This window comes from Vulpes lagopus, chromosome 8 (genome assembly GCF_018345385.1).
Source record: "Vulpes lagopus strain Blue_001 chromosome 8, ASM1834538v1, whole genome shotgun sequence".
Taxonomy (NCBI): Eukaryota; Metazoa; Chordata; class Mammalia; order Carnivora; family Canidae; genus Vulpes; species Vulpes lagopus.
In genome coordinates, this window is record NC_054831.1 from 105808436 (window position 1) to 105822018 (window position 13583).

The following is a 13583-nucleotide window of genomic DNA, read 5'->3' on the forward strand; positions in this document are numbered from 1 at the left end:
GGATGGCCTTTGGAAGGAACATCCATTATTTTTCTCTTTTCTCTGTGGTTTTCCTTCTGGCAGCCTCTGCTTCTTGCATTCCAGGTAGTCTGGGGGCAATGGTGGATTGCTAACCAGTCATCCCCTTCTCCCTCCAAAATCAACGTAGTATGATATTTATATCCCATGCTACATTTCTGACTCCTAGGAACTTAAATCTTGAGCACAATGATAAACAAGGGATTTTAAGCTAAACGTTACCAAGGCGGCATCCACCATAACTGGCCATGATTTTCCTGATTGAGACCCCTGGCCTAGTTTCCGTCCTTGCTATTGCCTGCTTCTTGAGCTTTCCTCTCCATTTTGTCTTTCTTTAATTCCCTTTTGCTTCAATTAGGTGACTGTATATGGCTTACAACCAAAGTATCACAACTGATGATCACAACATCTATTTTCCAGATGAAGTGAGTAACCCAAGTCTTATACTCACTGGTCAAGCCAAATTCCAGCCAACAGCTCTCTTTTTTAGATTTTGGTGTAACACAGGTTTATTTGCTCATTTACTGGAATTAAAGAATATCTGACTTTTATTGAAGGACTTATATTTCCTACTGAAAACTTATTTACAAGAGAAAATTATTCTTAATATACTTGTAAAAATAACAGTCAAGTCTTCATTGACTGTTTTACATTTGATTTAACTCTATTGTTTGATCTAATGGAGTGTCCTCATAAGACAGAAGGGTTAAAGTAAAAATCCTGAAGTAATCCCTTAATAATCGTATAAAATTAAAAAAAACTAGCATGCAAACTAACAGAAAAAAGTACTTTATTTATAACATCATTTTGTAAACAATCACACTGTGCATTTTTAAATTCAACAATAACAAATTTTTTTCCTTTAGATTTATAGCAAATCTGTGTGAAGTCCATGAATTAATACAAGAGTAAAGATGAAAGGGTAGATAATTTTTGAAAATGTTAAATTACAGCACTTGATACAAAGACAGATAACTATCTGTACCATAAAAATTTACATGCCACAAAACATTAATTTATAATTTTAAATATGCAGTAAAACACATTTATAAAAAAGCATCAACATTAATTTTATTATAAACCAGTGAATTACTCAGAGGAATATTTATTAAAACTTACTAAAACCAGTAAATTTTGCAACTGAGGTAAAAATTTATAAGTAAACAAAACTACCATTTATAAGAGCCAAAAAGTAAGTGGAAGGGCAGACAACACTTCCTGACAACTATGTCTACTCCTTGATATTCTGAAGCAGCTTCAGTAAATGTGACTCGATAACCTGTTGAACTAGAACAGACAGGTTTATCAATACCACAGCAGATTGATCACAAAATTTTACACAGAACTATCAAATTCAACTTAACATCAACTCTTCCTTAAAATAAAGTCATTCCTCATATTCTGAGGATATATTCTGGGTGATACATACTCCTAGTCTGAGGATGGTCGAGATTGCAACGTAACACTTGGTTACTTAAGCCTTAGTCTGTCACTGACTTAGTAATTGTCCAAGCTATTGGATTCTGTTCTTTTTTTTCTTTTTTCTTTTTTAAAATACAACAAAATGTTTAATGAGCAAATTCGTCTTAGCAAATATGAAACTGCCACAGAGAGGAAAGGGGGGCCACAAGTCAGGCAGACTAGAAAGGAGGGTCAACTATGTAAGAAACCAGGGAGGGCATGGAGGGGGGGTGGTGGTGGATTCTGTTCTTGTACAAAGTGTGTTCTAAAGAGCAGAGAAAGGGCAACTATCAAACATTTTATAAGTAATTTGATACAAAAATGTTAAATCTTGTGTATAAATAGGTGTGTACTTGTAGCAAATAATTTTTGGGTTGGTGAAAAGTAACAGTAATAAACTCACTCCTAGACCTTAAGAATTTGTTGATTTTGCCCACAGTTAAAAGTTAATGTCAGGAGTTAGGATGACATGCCATGTTTTATGACTATAAGTGATGAAAATAGTTTAGACTGCTAGTCTGTACTGTTTATAGAGCTTTACCAACTAAAATAAAACCTGATCGTTCTAAAATACTTACCACTTCTATAGCCCAAGGCTACAGCTAAATCCATAGAATTATACCCAGAGTCAGTTTCAATTGTTGGGTCAGCTCCATTTTCTGTATCAAAATAGAAAAATCTGCATAAATAAAATGAAAATGTAGATGTGTTTGTCTATTACTGGCTCGTATAGTAGGACAGATTTTCAGCAAACTGGATATTTTCGGGATGGTCTGACAAAGTACAGAGTACATGAAGTACACAGAATTCACTTTGGTGAGTCAGGAGGAAGACACACCAAACACACAGGCATCCTCTGTAACAGCTGAAACTCATCAACAACCGCAGACAAAAGTAAGGCATGAAAACACTGCGGACAGAGCAAAGGACAACAGCTTCAGACCTGATCCAGACCTGACCCTCGAAAGGAAAGCAACAGAGACAAACGCTCTAAGCACTGGCGCGCTGCAGGATGGAGCTGCTCCTCACCTGGGCAACTCTGGTAGTGGGTGCTGCAGCAGGACTGACATAGTTAATAATAGTTAATGATTCTCCTGAGTAATAGCAGGGGAGGCCAGCTTGTAAAAAAATTAAAGTCCTCACATGGTATTTTCTAAACATTTTCACTTTTATTGGCTTACCTAAAAGCATTTTTACACATTTAACATGATTTCCATGTACAGCATAAAGCAAAGGTGTCCCTCCATTCTGCAAAAGGAAAAGGTGATTTAGTTTTTCAAGGTGACCAAGATTTGAATAATTTAATGTTGCTGTGAGAAGTTTTACTAAGAACTGGGCATGTAAAAGTAGTTTAAGGCAATTTTCATATTTTTGTGAAGACTATTTAGATCAGAAGCAATAATTGAGTTTGTGCCATTAACTTTTTCTTCCATGTGTTTAATTGGCTAAGTTAATTATTTTTCCAAATGTTTGGTAAAATTTATTATGTCTCTCCAAACTAAATAGTTCCTAGAATTTATTACAGTATTTTAAAAATCAGTATCAGAGACTCACCCAATCATATTCATTTACATCAACTCCACAATCAAGCAGCATTTTGACAATATCTGTGTAGCCTTTACTACATGCCAATGAGAGTGCACTTTCTCGACCTTTTCCTAAAAGCTGGGGATCAGCACCCTGGAGTGTCAAGTGGAGATAAAAGACTTTTCAATTCATATAAACAAGAATATTGTTATTTCTGTCAATAAGAATTACAGTTCAGTATTTAGGTCAAGTAATGTTCTGGGGTTAATAACACAAACTTCTACTCATGGATGCTCTTATTGTCAAGGTTGCCTGGAGGCCTTCCTTCCTTCCTCCATCTCAGGGCTAACTATCCTCTCACTCCAGAGTTAAACTGTATCTCCCCCACGAAGTTCTCCTACGGGGCCGACAGTGCTTTTGTTCCCACTGCACTTCGAGGGACTGGGCATGAAATTCTCTGGCCATTGCACGTATGATTAATCTTGTCTGCCCAACTAGATCCAAGTTCCATAAGAGTATGAAAAGCACACAAAATTTTTTGGATCCTCTCCCATCATATCTAATTGGCTGGAGATACAAAATCTTTACTCAAGACTTAATAACTACACGTATACATTTCCGAGGCATTTTTCTTACATTCTGAAGGAGAAACTCTACCACAGCTATTTGCCCGTGTGCTGCAGCCCACATCAGAGGGGTAAATCCTTCTTCGTCCGTGTGATTGATAACATTTTCTATTTAAAAGAAAACAACTTTTGTCATCTAATTTACCAACCATCTATTAAGATCATTATGCAAATACTGGCATTCTAAAAGGTGGCTTGCACTATTCAGTGAGGTTCACTTCCTGCTGACTATTAGCTGCAGTGCTATTATGTGCTATAACCTGTAGTCTGAATGTATTAAAATGTGCTTCCATACACACAACTCAGTTCAAATAGCATATTCTCTGACGTATAAACTACCAGGCAAGACATAATGCTGGGCACAAGGCAGTCCACAGAAGATGGACTCAGAATCAGGGAACCACAGTCTGAGCCCTGGCTCTGTCACTTTGTAGCAGTGTGGTTCTAGGCACAGTACTTCATTTGTCTAATGCACCAAATGATACTTCGCTTATCTCAAAGCGTAGTTGGCAGAAACACAAAATGAGATATGACAGCCCTTAGAATTATATAAATATGCATTGTAAAAACCCCAAAATCTTATTAAAGCCATATTCTACTCTACAGCTAGCACTGCTGCCTTGGAATTTTTTTCACTCTTGCTGGTTTGCTAACAATATTATTTGCATGAAGACTGAATAATCTGAAACACAGTACCATGTAATTCTACCTTGAACTCCACTTTGCTTCCTAGATTCAGTCTACTAGTTATAAAGTCCACAGTTTTCCCCTAAATTTATTTAGAAGACTGAGAATGAAACTTCAAGTATTTATATACAAATATACTAATGAAGCATGTCTTATAAAAGAATGGCACAATTAAAAAGAAAAAAAACAACCTTTTAAATCATGTACCCTGTATTCAATCAATAATGTTGGGACAACTGCTAACTTTGTGAAAAATGAAAATCAGAGTACAACTTGCTCTGTATCTCATTACATCAAAACATTCCATATGCGTCAAAGATTGAAATGTAAAAAAAGAAACCACAGAAATTCTAGAATAAGGGGTGAATTTACTTATAATCTTGAAGTAGAAAATCCTTTCAAAGCAGGATATAAAACTCAGAAGTTAACAAGGAAAAAGGAAATTTACCACTACAAAATGCTAAGCTTTTGTTGAGAACATGAAAATCAAAGGAAAATGACAAACTGGTTTAAAAAAAAAGAAAAAAGAAAAAAGCAACATAAACAACAAAATGTAAATTTCTTTAATTTAGTTGAGGTCATATAAATCAATAAATTTTAGGCAGTTCACATACCAAAAGGCTTAAATCGACCCTAATTTTAAGAATCTAAACACAACAAGTCTGAGATACCACTTTTCACCAGAGTTAACTCTGGTATGAGGATAGGACAAATATCTGGCAATATATATATAAAAGTGAAAATCTGGGGATCCCTGAGTGGCTCAGCAGTTTAACGTCTGCCTTCGGCCCACGGTGTGATCCCGGAGTCTCGGGATCGAGTCCCATGTCGGGCTCCCTGCATGGAGCCTGTTTCTCCCTCTGCCTGTGTCTCTGCCTCTCTCTCTCTGTGTCTCTCATGAAAAAATAAATAAAATATTAAAAAAAAAGTGAAAATCCATATCCTGGGACACCTGGGTGGCTCAGTGGTTGAGCATCTGTCTATGGCTCAGGTCGTGACCCCGGGGTCGTGGGATCGAGTCCCACATCGGGCTCTCTGAGAGGAGCCTGCTTCTCCCTCTGCCTGTGTCTCTGCCTGTGTCTCTGTCTCTCATGAATAAATAAGTAAATAAATATTTAAAAAAAAGAAAAAAGAAAACCCATATCCTTTTGACCCAGCATATGAACTAGTAGGAATTAAAAAGGAGGCCAACAAGAATGTTATTTAATAGCAAGAAACTGGAACAACCACCAAGGAGACTAGTTACAAAATAAAAACACAGTATATGTGTATGCAGCAATACAGTGCAAAATTATGAACCTCTTAAAAAAGAATGAAATCATTCTTCATGTGGTCATATGGAAAGATCTCCAAAATATTAAATGAAAAAAAGTGCAATGCAGTGTGCGTAGTATTTTCCCTCTTGTGTACATAACAAAAAGCACATATATATTTTCACACATAACTCCAAAATTAAGCAGGAATGCTTTCTAAAAGAGTTTCCTGAAAACATAAGAAATTCATGTTTGCTTTTGGGCAAAAGGCTGGGGTGATAAGGGAGGCTGTAACTTTAATACTTTGTCATACTTTATTTATTCATTTATTTTTCCTATCTATAGAATTATCTGCCTGGTGAGATTATGTGACTATTTTTTCGTTTTGTTTTTATACCTTCCAGTATTAAAACAACAAAAATAAAATAAATCTGATTAAATATGTTTAAGTACATTTAAAAAGACAGGCTATTACCTTGTTCAATCCGAGTAGCTAGATAGAGCATCTCTCCCTGGGCGGCCAACTGGTGAACAGATAAGGCTGAAATGATACCACAAAAAGCTTCATGTTTTCCTACCTGCAGGGTACACTTTCATCATGTCATTCATTTTTGTGTAGCACTTCTCTTTTCTAAAACAAAAACTATTATTGTTTAAAAAAATGTAATTTAAAATATATTCTAACATTACAAGTAGCCATTCTGTATCTGAGAAATGATATTTGTTAAACGGAATTCTGACATCTGGAAAGTACTGTTATCAATGAATATGCTGTTATGAACACAAATTGTCTTATCAATAAAAGAAATGGGTTAGGTATTTAATTTTAAAATGCTAATTCAATATCCAAACTTATGAGGATTTGGGGTCTAAACACAAATCCCAAATATTATCATTTCAAGACTCCATGAGTTCTTCTTAACTTTTGGATTGAGTAGTAAATGGAAAAATGACTTTCAGAGTAAATTCTTGAATGCAGAGTAGTTATGGCTAATTAGCTGTGTGACCTTGAATAAATGATTGACCGTTTGTCTATAACATGAGGGATATGAACCGCATGATCTCTAGGTGTTTCTTTTCAGTTCGAAAGTATCATGGTTAGACTATTTTAGAACAACATCTTTATTTTATTTATTCATTTACTCATCCATCCATTTGTTCATGTATTTATTTTTTAAGATAACATCTTTATTTTAAAATAAAACTGAACAGGCCCTATTCTATGAGGGTTCATCTTAAAAATTAGTATCACTTGATCCTTGACTTCAGCCGTATGACTGAGTGGCCTTAATACAAAGGAAAGCAATTACGAAGCCCATGCAAATTTAGTTAAGTAGAAGAAAAATGGCTAAGAGGTGAAGTAAGAGTCATGAACTCCTCCTGGCTTAAATGTTATACATGTGATTCAAAATCAGGAGGGAGACAGTGTTTCCAAAGTAAAAACATGTATCTCACCATGCTTTAAAATATAGATGCATTTACATTATATAGTCAAATACAGTTCCTAACATCAAACTGCTAACTGGTTTTGTCTCATTAACATACCTATGCTATACAGAATGTTTTCTGATTTATATAGAAAAACTTTATTTTGTTTCTTTTTCTTTTTTTAAATTTTGTTTCTTATAGAATGATTCTGTACTTTAAAAAAATTGTAGATTCAAGGTTTTAAAAGGGTTAATTTCATATTCACATGCACAATTATAGTCAAATTCAAAATTACTGTAGTAACATTCCAGGTTTTACTATAAATCACTAGTTGAGCACTGATCTAATTTATAAGTAAATTTATAAATTTATATTTATAAGTAAAATGTAAGCTTTGCACAGTGGCAGTATCGTAGCCAATGAGGTTTATCCGAGGCGCGATTATTGCTATAAAATGTAAAGCCTTGCACTCCAAGAACAGAAAAACACTCACAATGTCTTAGTGTGCACAAAGTTGAGAATACAAATTGTTTGTTATAGTAAGACTCCAAAGGTTTAAAGAAAGAAAACCTGTAAGGGCATCTGGGTGGCTGTTAAGTGTCTAACTCTTGATTTAGGCTCCGGTCATGACTGCAGGGTCATGATCTCAGGGTCCTGAGATTGAACCCTGCAACAGCTCAGAGCTGGGTGTGGAGCCTGCTTAAGATTCTCTCTCCCTCTCCCTCCATAGCTCCCCTCTTCCCCTTAAAAAAAAAAAAAAAGAGGGCAGCCTGGGTAGCTCAGCGGTTTAGCGCCACCTTCAGCCCGGGGCATGATCCTGGAGACCGGGGATTGAGTCCCACATCGGGCTCCCTGCATGGAGCCTGCTTCTCCCTCTGCCTGTGTCTCTGCCTCTGTGTGTGTGTGTGTGTGTGTGTGTGTGTGTGTGTGTCTCATGAATAAATAAATAAAATCTTAAAAAAAAAAAGAAGAAAACCTGTATAAAATCTGTATGTGTATAAACAAATATAAACCTGTATCTGTATAAACCTGTATAAAGTCTATATTAAAATTTTAATTTTTCAATATAAAACATGAAAATATTCGATTACGCAGTAAAATTGTAAAAAAAATTTAAATTAGTGAAACTATTAAGACATCACATAAGCTTTCCAAAATAGGATATGCATTTAAAGAAAATAACGTTTCAAAGCCAAACTTTTGAAAGTATCATACTAGTAGTAAGAATATTTGAGTACATTAGTGGGAAATACTTACAATTTGCTAATAGAGGTGTGGTTGAGACTTCATTTCCTCTGTGTTTGTTGGTCAAAGTAGTTGATTGTTTTATGGGTGAGAAGTGCTTTGTTGTAGAGGGAGTGTAGACATGTCTTACTTGAATTCCCGGAGAAGGAGATGTATGGATATTGCATTCCGCTAAGTAAAATAAATTTGAACACACTGAAACAATATTTTAATGACAAAACATTTCAAATTTCTATGTCAATGTTTACATTAAAAAAGAAATGTGAGGTACATCTTCAACTGTTTATCAAGTGATATTATTCTTTGCTATAAAATGTATTATCACATGAAAGTATCAGAAAAAATCTATACTAATTTTGAGCAATTTTATTCTGAGATCAGTTTTTTTTTTTATTCAATAGATCGTTATTAAAGTAAGTCTACAAAAGTGATGACAAACTTAACTGCATTAAAGCATGGGAAGCTGATGCTAATCAAATATTCATGGAATAAGGAATTTAAGATAATTCATTTCTTAAAAGGCATAAATAATTTTTTCTCCTATAATTAAAAGGGTATTTTAATTTGTAAATAAAGTCAAGCAAGAAAATTAAAAAAAAATCAACATATACATCATGTAACATGAAATTATTTAATTTTATTGGTTTTGGTGTGATTCTAGAAAAATCATATTAAAAGACGACTTCCAAACTCTCTTCTCAAACTCAAAAATCTCATGTTTAGAATGGGGGAAAAAAATGAACACAAAGAAAAACAAAAACAAATGCAGATATTTATACCATAACTTTCAACCTTTAAATAGGACAGATGCCACTTCCAGGTCAGAGTTAACCTGATCTTGAATATTTTTACTATCCTCTTCATTTAAGGACTTCACAAATCTTGAACACACGTTCATATCAAATCGGTTAGGTAATATGAATTTCATTCCCATGGCAACACCCTGAACTGATCCTTCTTCTGCGTTTGAGTCCAGCTGATGTTCTATTTTAATATCCGGCATGCCAGTTAGACTGTAACTGCTGGGACACTCTTCCACTATCAGCTGGGCTCCAATATCCAGATTTGCTGATGTAGCCATGATTTCAATTGTAGTTTCAATAATTAAAACATTCCTTCATGATTTCCTCTTTGTTTTATAGGAGTGGTATCCAGTGTGTTCTTGGAATTCAGATATTGAAAAATCTGAAAGAAAAAAATTAAAAATATTGTATCAACTTAGGTAAAAGTATTCAAAGTACGCAAAGAGTGCTCTCATAAGCACCTAAACATAATAATAAGCATTCAATGTTCGGAGGCAGAAACCTGGGTGTGAATCCAAGCTTTACCACTTGTTAGCTGTGTGAACCTGTACGTCCCTCAACCTCTCTAAACCTCAGTCTCACCTGGAAATGGAGGTGTCACTATTAACCTCACAGGATCTTGGTAAAGACCAACTTAAGTACAGGAACACTCTCACCTTCCTCACTAGGTTCCAACAAATTTTACTCTTTTCTCCCCTTTCCTCTTCCTGAACATTGCCAAATGGACAGAAGATCAAGCTAACAATGAAAATAAACTTTCATGTTCTTTTACCAAGTTAGAATAGACCTAGAAGATGGCAGCTATGAACCAGGAAGAGGGCCCTCACCAGAACACAACCATGCTGGCACCGTGATCTTAGACTTCCGGCCTCCAGAACTACCCAAAATTCCTGCTATTGCAGAAGCCTAGAGTACTTGGAGGCACTTCACTAAGATGGAAAGAAGCTAGTTCCTGCTGGGACCAAACACCATAAAAAATTCCTAATAGCATCTTTTTCTCAAAATTTGGCATTTGTTGTTTTCACAGTTCAAGTGAGTGATCCTTTCATTGACTATTAGGTCCTTTAAACCACCTCTAATGTTCAAGTGCCAAGACTTCATTTCATTAATTAAAATGGCTAAAAATTAAAAAAAAAAAAAACACAAAAAAACCTTTTTGGAACACCTGGGTGGCTCAGTGGCTGAGCACCTGCCTTTGGTTCAGGTCATGATCCTGGGGTCCTGGGATCAAGTCCCACATTGGGCTCCCTGCAGGGAGCCTGTTTCTCCCCTTGCCTGTGTCTCTGCCTCTCTCTCTGTCTCTCATAAATAAATAAATAAAATCTTTCTTTTAAAAAAAACCTTTCATGAATACTTTAAATGCTTACCTATACTTCATCTTTTAATATGCTATGTTTACAAGTGGCTCTCAGTTTGAATTTAAGATAGAACTCATGTTGTACCCATGCCTACTAGCATCTACAACACCTGTGATTCTTGGATGGTTACAGGCTTTACCAAGTTTTGGTTATGATGAACTGAAGATATTATACTTTTTATCAGTTTTTGTTCAGTTCAAATGGTAGTAACTTAATATAGGTTTTTATGAAAACTGTTACTATACAAACAGATTATAGATTGGCTTCCTTTGCTTTATCATCTCTAGGGTATTAGGATCAAACTAGAAATTTTAGATCTCAATTTCTGTAAAAAGTATTAAGAAATAAGAATTAATTATAAGAACTACTTTTTTTTTCAAATATAGGTAATCAAGGCATGAATTCAATAAATGCAAACTCTCAAAGCATAGACCATAAGTACACCTGTTATGGAATCATTTACTACTGTTTTATAATTCATTTTTAGTAATCATTGGTACTTCCCTAAGAACCTTAATATAATTTCAAGAAAATTTCATTATTGTACCTAAAACTGCTTTAAAAAAATTAAGAATTCCAAGATTATAAATACCCAATGCATATAATCCCTGAGACAGGAAGAAAATCAAAACATTTGGTTCATCTTTTTATTTAGGGTTTACTGCCTCTTAGGAATTTTGAGAGGGTGCAGGGTGTTTTAAAATTGGAATTTAAAAAGAAAAATGCAGGACTGCTTGGGTAGCTCAGTTGGTTAAGTGCCTGCCTTTGGCTCAGGTCATGATTCCAGGGTTCTGGGATTCAGTCCCACATCGGGCTGCTTGCTCAGCAGAGAGCCTGCTTCTCCCTCTCCCTCTGATGCTCCCTTGCTTTTGCTCTCTCTCTCTCTCTCTCAAATAAATAAGTAAAATCTTAAAAAAAAAAAATGCATTAGGATCACAGTGGAACAGAGGCTGGCAAACCATACATTTACATATGACCACTATTTTCGGTTTTAAAACATTTTCCAAGATTGATCCTTATAACAATCCTTTGAGTAGTGATGGTAGTTAACCGTTCTTTCCTATGTAGAGAAGAGGAAACGGGAGCTTGTATATTATGGTGGACCCATCCCGGGCTTTGGCTACATTACCTTGACCACTAAAATAAGAAGCAGCACTATACTAATCCAAACTTCCAAGGGACAAGGCTGAAGAAATAACAAATAGTAACAATAGTGATAAAAAGAGTAACAGGAGTAACAGGTAACAAAGTCAACATACTTCAGCAAAAGGAAAGATGGAAACCAGAACAGAAAATGAGCTATGATTCAAATGGAGATGGAGGAGCAAAGGGCTTTAAAAATGTATCTCAAGATATGAACTGTTTTCTGAGAGAAGAACCGTCTCCCACAGACCCCTGCGTAGAGCAAGGGTCCTAAGCTCTCTTAGCACACTGCACTTATTTCTATTTTCAATATTTTATCATTCTTTTGAAAATTTCCACTTAACTCCCAAGACATGGGATGTAGGATGGAGACCACTACTAATCTCTGCACACAAGGCAGGGTGTGATGCTATCAGGTGTTCCAGAAACGCTTCCTGACCTGAATTTTGACATTGTTTCCATATTCTTTTCTATCCTGAAATGATCCTGCAAGATGCCCAGCGAAGGCTTTGCTAAATGAGCTTCAGCTTCACCTTCTTCTCGACATCACCACTCACTACCTGTGCGACCCTGGATGGAACAATCACAATACGATTTCCGAGAGTCATTTTATTACTTTATACAATTTAGATGGTTGAAATAGACATCTCTAATATTCTTTGTGGCTGGAAACATCTTCAACATCGTAAAACTGGGTTTAGGTGATCCCTGGGGAGCTCAGTGGTGGAGCGCCTGCCTTGGGCCCAGGGCCTGACTCCAGGGTCCCAAGTTCGAGTCCTACGTGGACCTCCCTGCATGGAGCCTGCTTCTCCCTCTGCCTGTGTCTCTGCCTCTCTCTCTCTCTCTCTGTGTCTCGCATGAATAATACAATCCTTAAAAATAAATAAACAGGGCAGCTCTGGTGGCCCAGCGGTGGAGCGCCCCCGTCTTCCACCCAGGGCCTGACCCTGGGGTCCTGGGTTCGAGTCCTGCCTCTGGGCCCCTGCATGGAGCCTGCTTCTCCCTCTGCCTCTCTCTCTTGTGTCTCATGAATAAATAAATACAATATTTTATTAAAAAATCATACAAACTTGGACACCTGCGGGGCTCATCATTGGGCACCTGCTTTGGGCCCAGGGTGTGATCCTGGAGACCCCGGATCGAGTCCCCTATCGGGCTCCCTGAATGGAGCCTGCTCCTCCCTCTGCCTAGGTCTCTGCCTCTCTCTCTGTGTCTCGCATGAATAAGTAAACAAAATCCTTAAAAATAAATAAACAGGGAAGCCCCGGTGGCCCAGCAATGAAGCGCCCGCCTTCGACCCAGGGCGTGACCCCGGGGTCCCGGGTTCGAGTCCTGCATCCGAGGTCCCGCGTCGGGCTCCCTGCATGCAGCCTGCTTCTCCCTCTGCCTGGGTGTCCCGTGAATAAATAGATAAAGTCTTTAAAGAAAAAAATAAATCTGGGTTTATAAGCGGAATGAAATTCTGGGTCTCGGAGGGGAAAACCGGGGCGAGGAGGCGGGGGACGGAACATGGGCCCTGCGGCTCCTCCGAGACTCCAGGGACGGGCGGGGAGGGGGGTAGGATGGAGCCGGCCGCGCGGCTGGGGGCGCAGGGACCAGGAGACCCGGGGGCCCTGGGAGCAGCAGCCCCGCCCCTCCGGGACTGGGGTCGCCCGGGGTCACCCGAGGTCGCCTGCAAAGGAAGGAGGCGCCCCCGCCCCCGCCGCCCGCCGCCAGCTCGCCGAGGGCCGCAGCCCGGCGCGCACCCCACCGGCGCGGGGCCGCCACTCTACCTTCGACCGCCGACAGCCCGTCAGGCCTTTCCATCTGCGGGCCCGGGCTCCGCAGGCCCCCAGCCCCGGCTGCGTGGGAGCGTGACGTCACTTCCGCCACCTCCTCCCGGCTCCTGGCGGCAGGAACGCCCCGCGTCGCCGCCCCGGGACGCCCCGCGAGGTCCCCCCCCGCCGCCGCGCGGTCGTCGGGGCGCGAGCACCACGGAGCGCCGGCCCCTGGACGAGACCCGACCCGGCCACCGCGGCGACGCCGCCCGGCCCC

The 13583-nt window shown here is 38.4% G+C and overlaps 1 protein-coding gene and 1 non-coding gene across 2 annotated transcripts; one reads left to right on the top strand and one right to left on the bottom strand.

Annotated features, from left to right (window-relative positions):
- Positions 1 to 791: 791 nt before the first annotated feature.
- Positions 792 to 13583, bottom strand: ANKRA2 (ankyrin repeat family A member 2). Its single transcript, XM_041765602.1, has 9 exons — positions 13322 to 13583; positions 9038 to 9430; positions 8258 to 8416; positions 6048 to 6113; positions 3643 to 3740; positions 3034 to 3159; positions 2661 to 2727; positions 2058 to 2138; positions 792 to 1305 (listed from the first exon to the last, which is right to left on the bottom strand). Exons 2-9 carry the CDS (start codon positions 9324 to 9326, stop codon positions 1250 to 1252), a joined length of 942 nt encoding a protein of 313 aa, XP_041621536.1. The 5' UTR covers positions 9327 to 9430; positions 13322 to 13583; the 3' UTR covers positions 792 to 1249.
- LOC121498260 lies at positions 7391 to 7535 on the top strand. Its single transcript, XR_005989659.1, has one exon. It is a non-coding gene; the product is annotated as a U4 spliceosomal RNA (small nuclear RNA).

Bases quoted from the DNA above. Each gene is read 5' to 3' on its own strand.
- ANKRA2 (XM_041765602.1), bottom strand. From the start codon at position 9,326: ATGGCTACATCAGCAAATCTGGATATTGGAGCCCAGCTGATAGTGGAA. The intron at 3,741-6,047 runs GTAATAGCCTGT...TCTTTTAAATAG, and splicing joins AGCTACTCGGATTGAACAAG to AAAATGTTATCAATCACACG. The intron at 2,139-2,660 runs GTAAGCCAATAA...ATTTTGATACAG, and splicing joins ATGTGTAAAAATGCTTTTAG to AAAATGGAGCTGACCCAACA.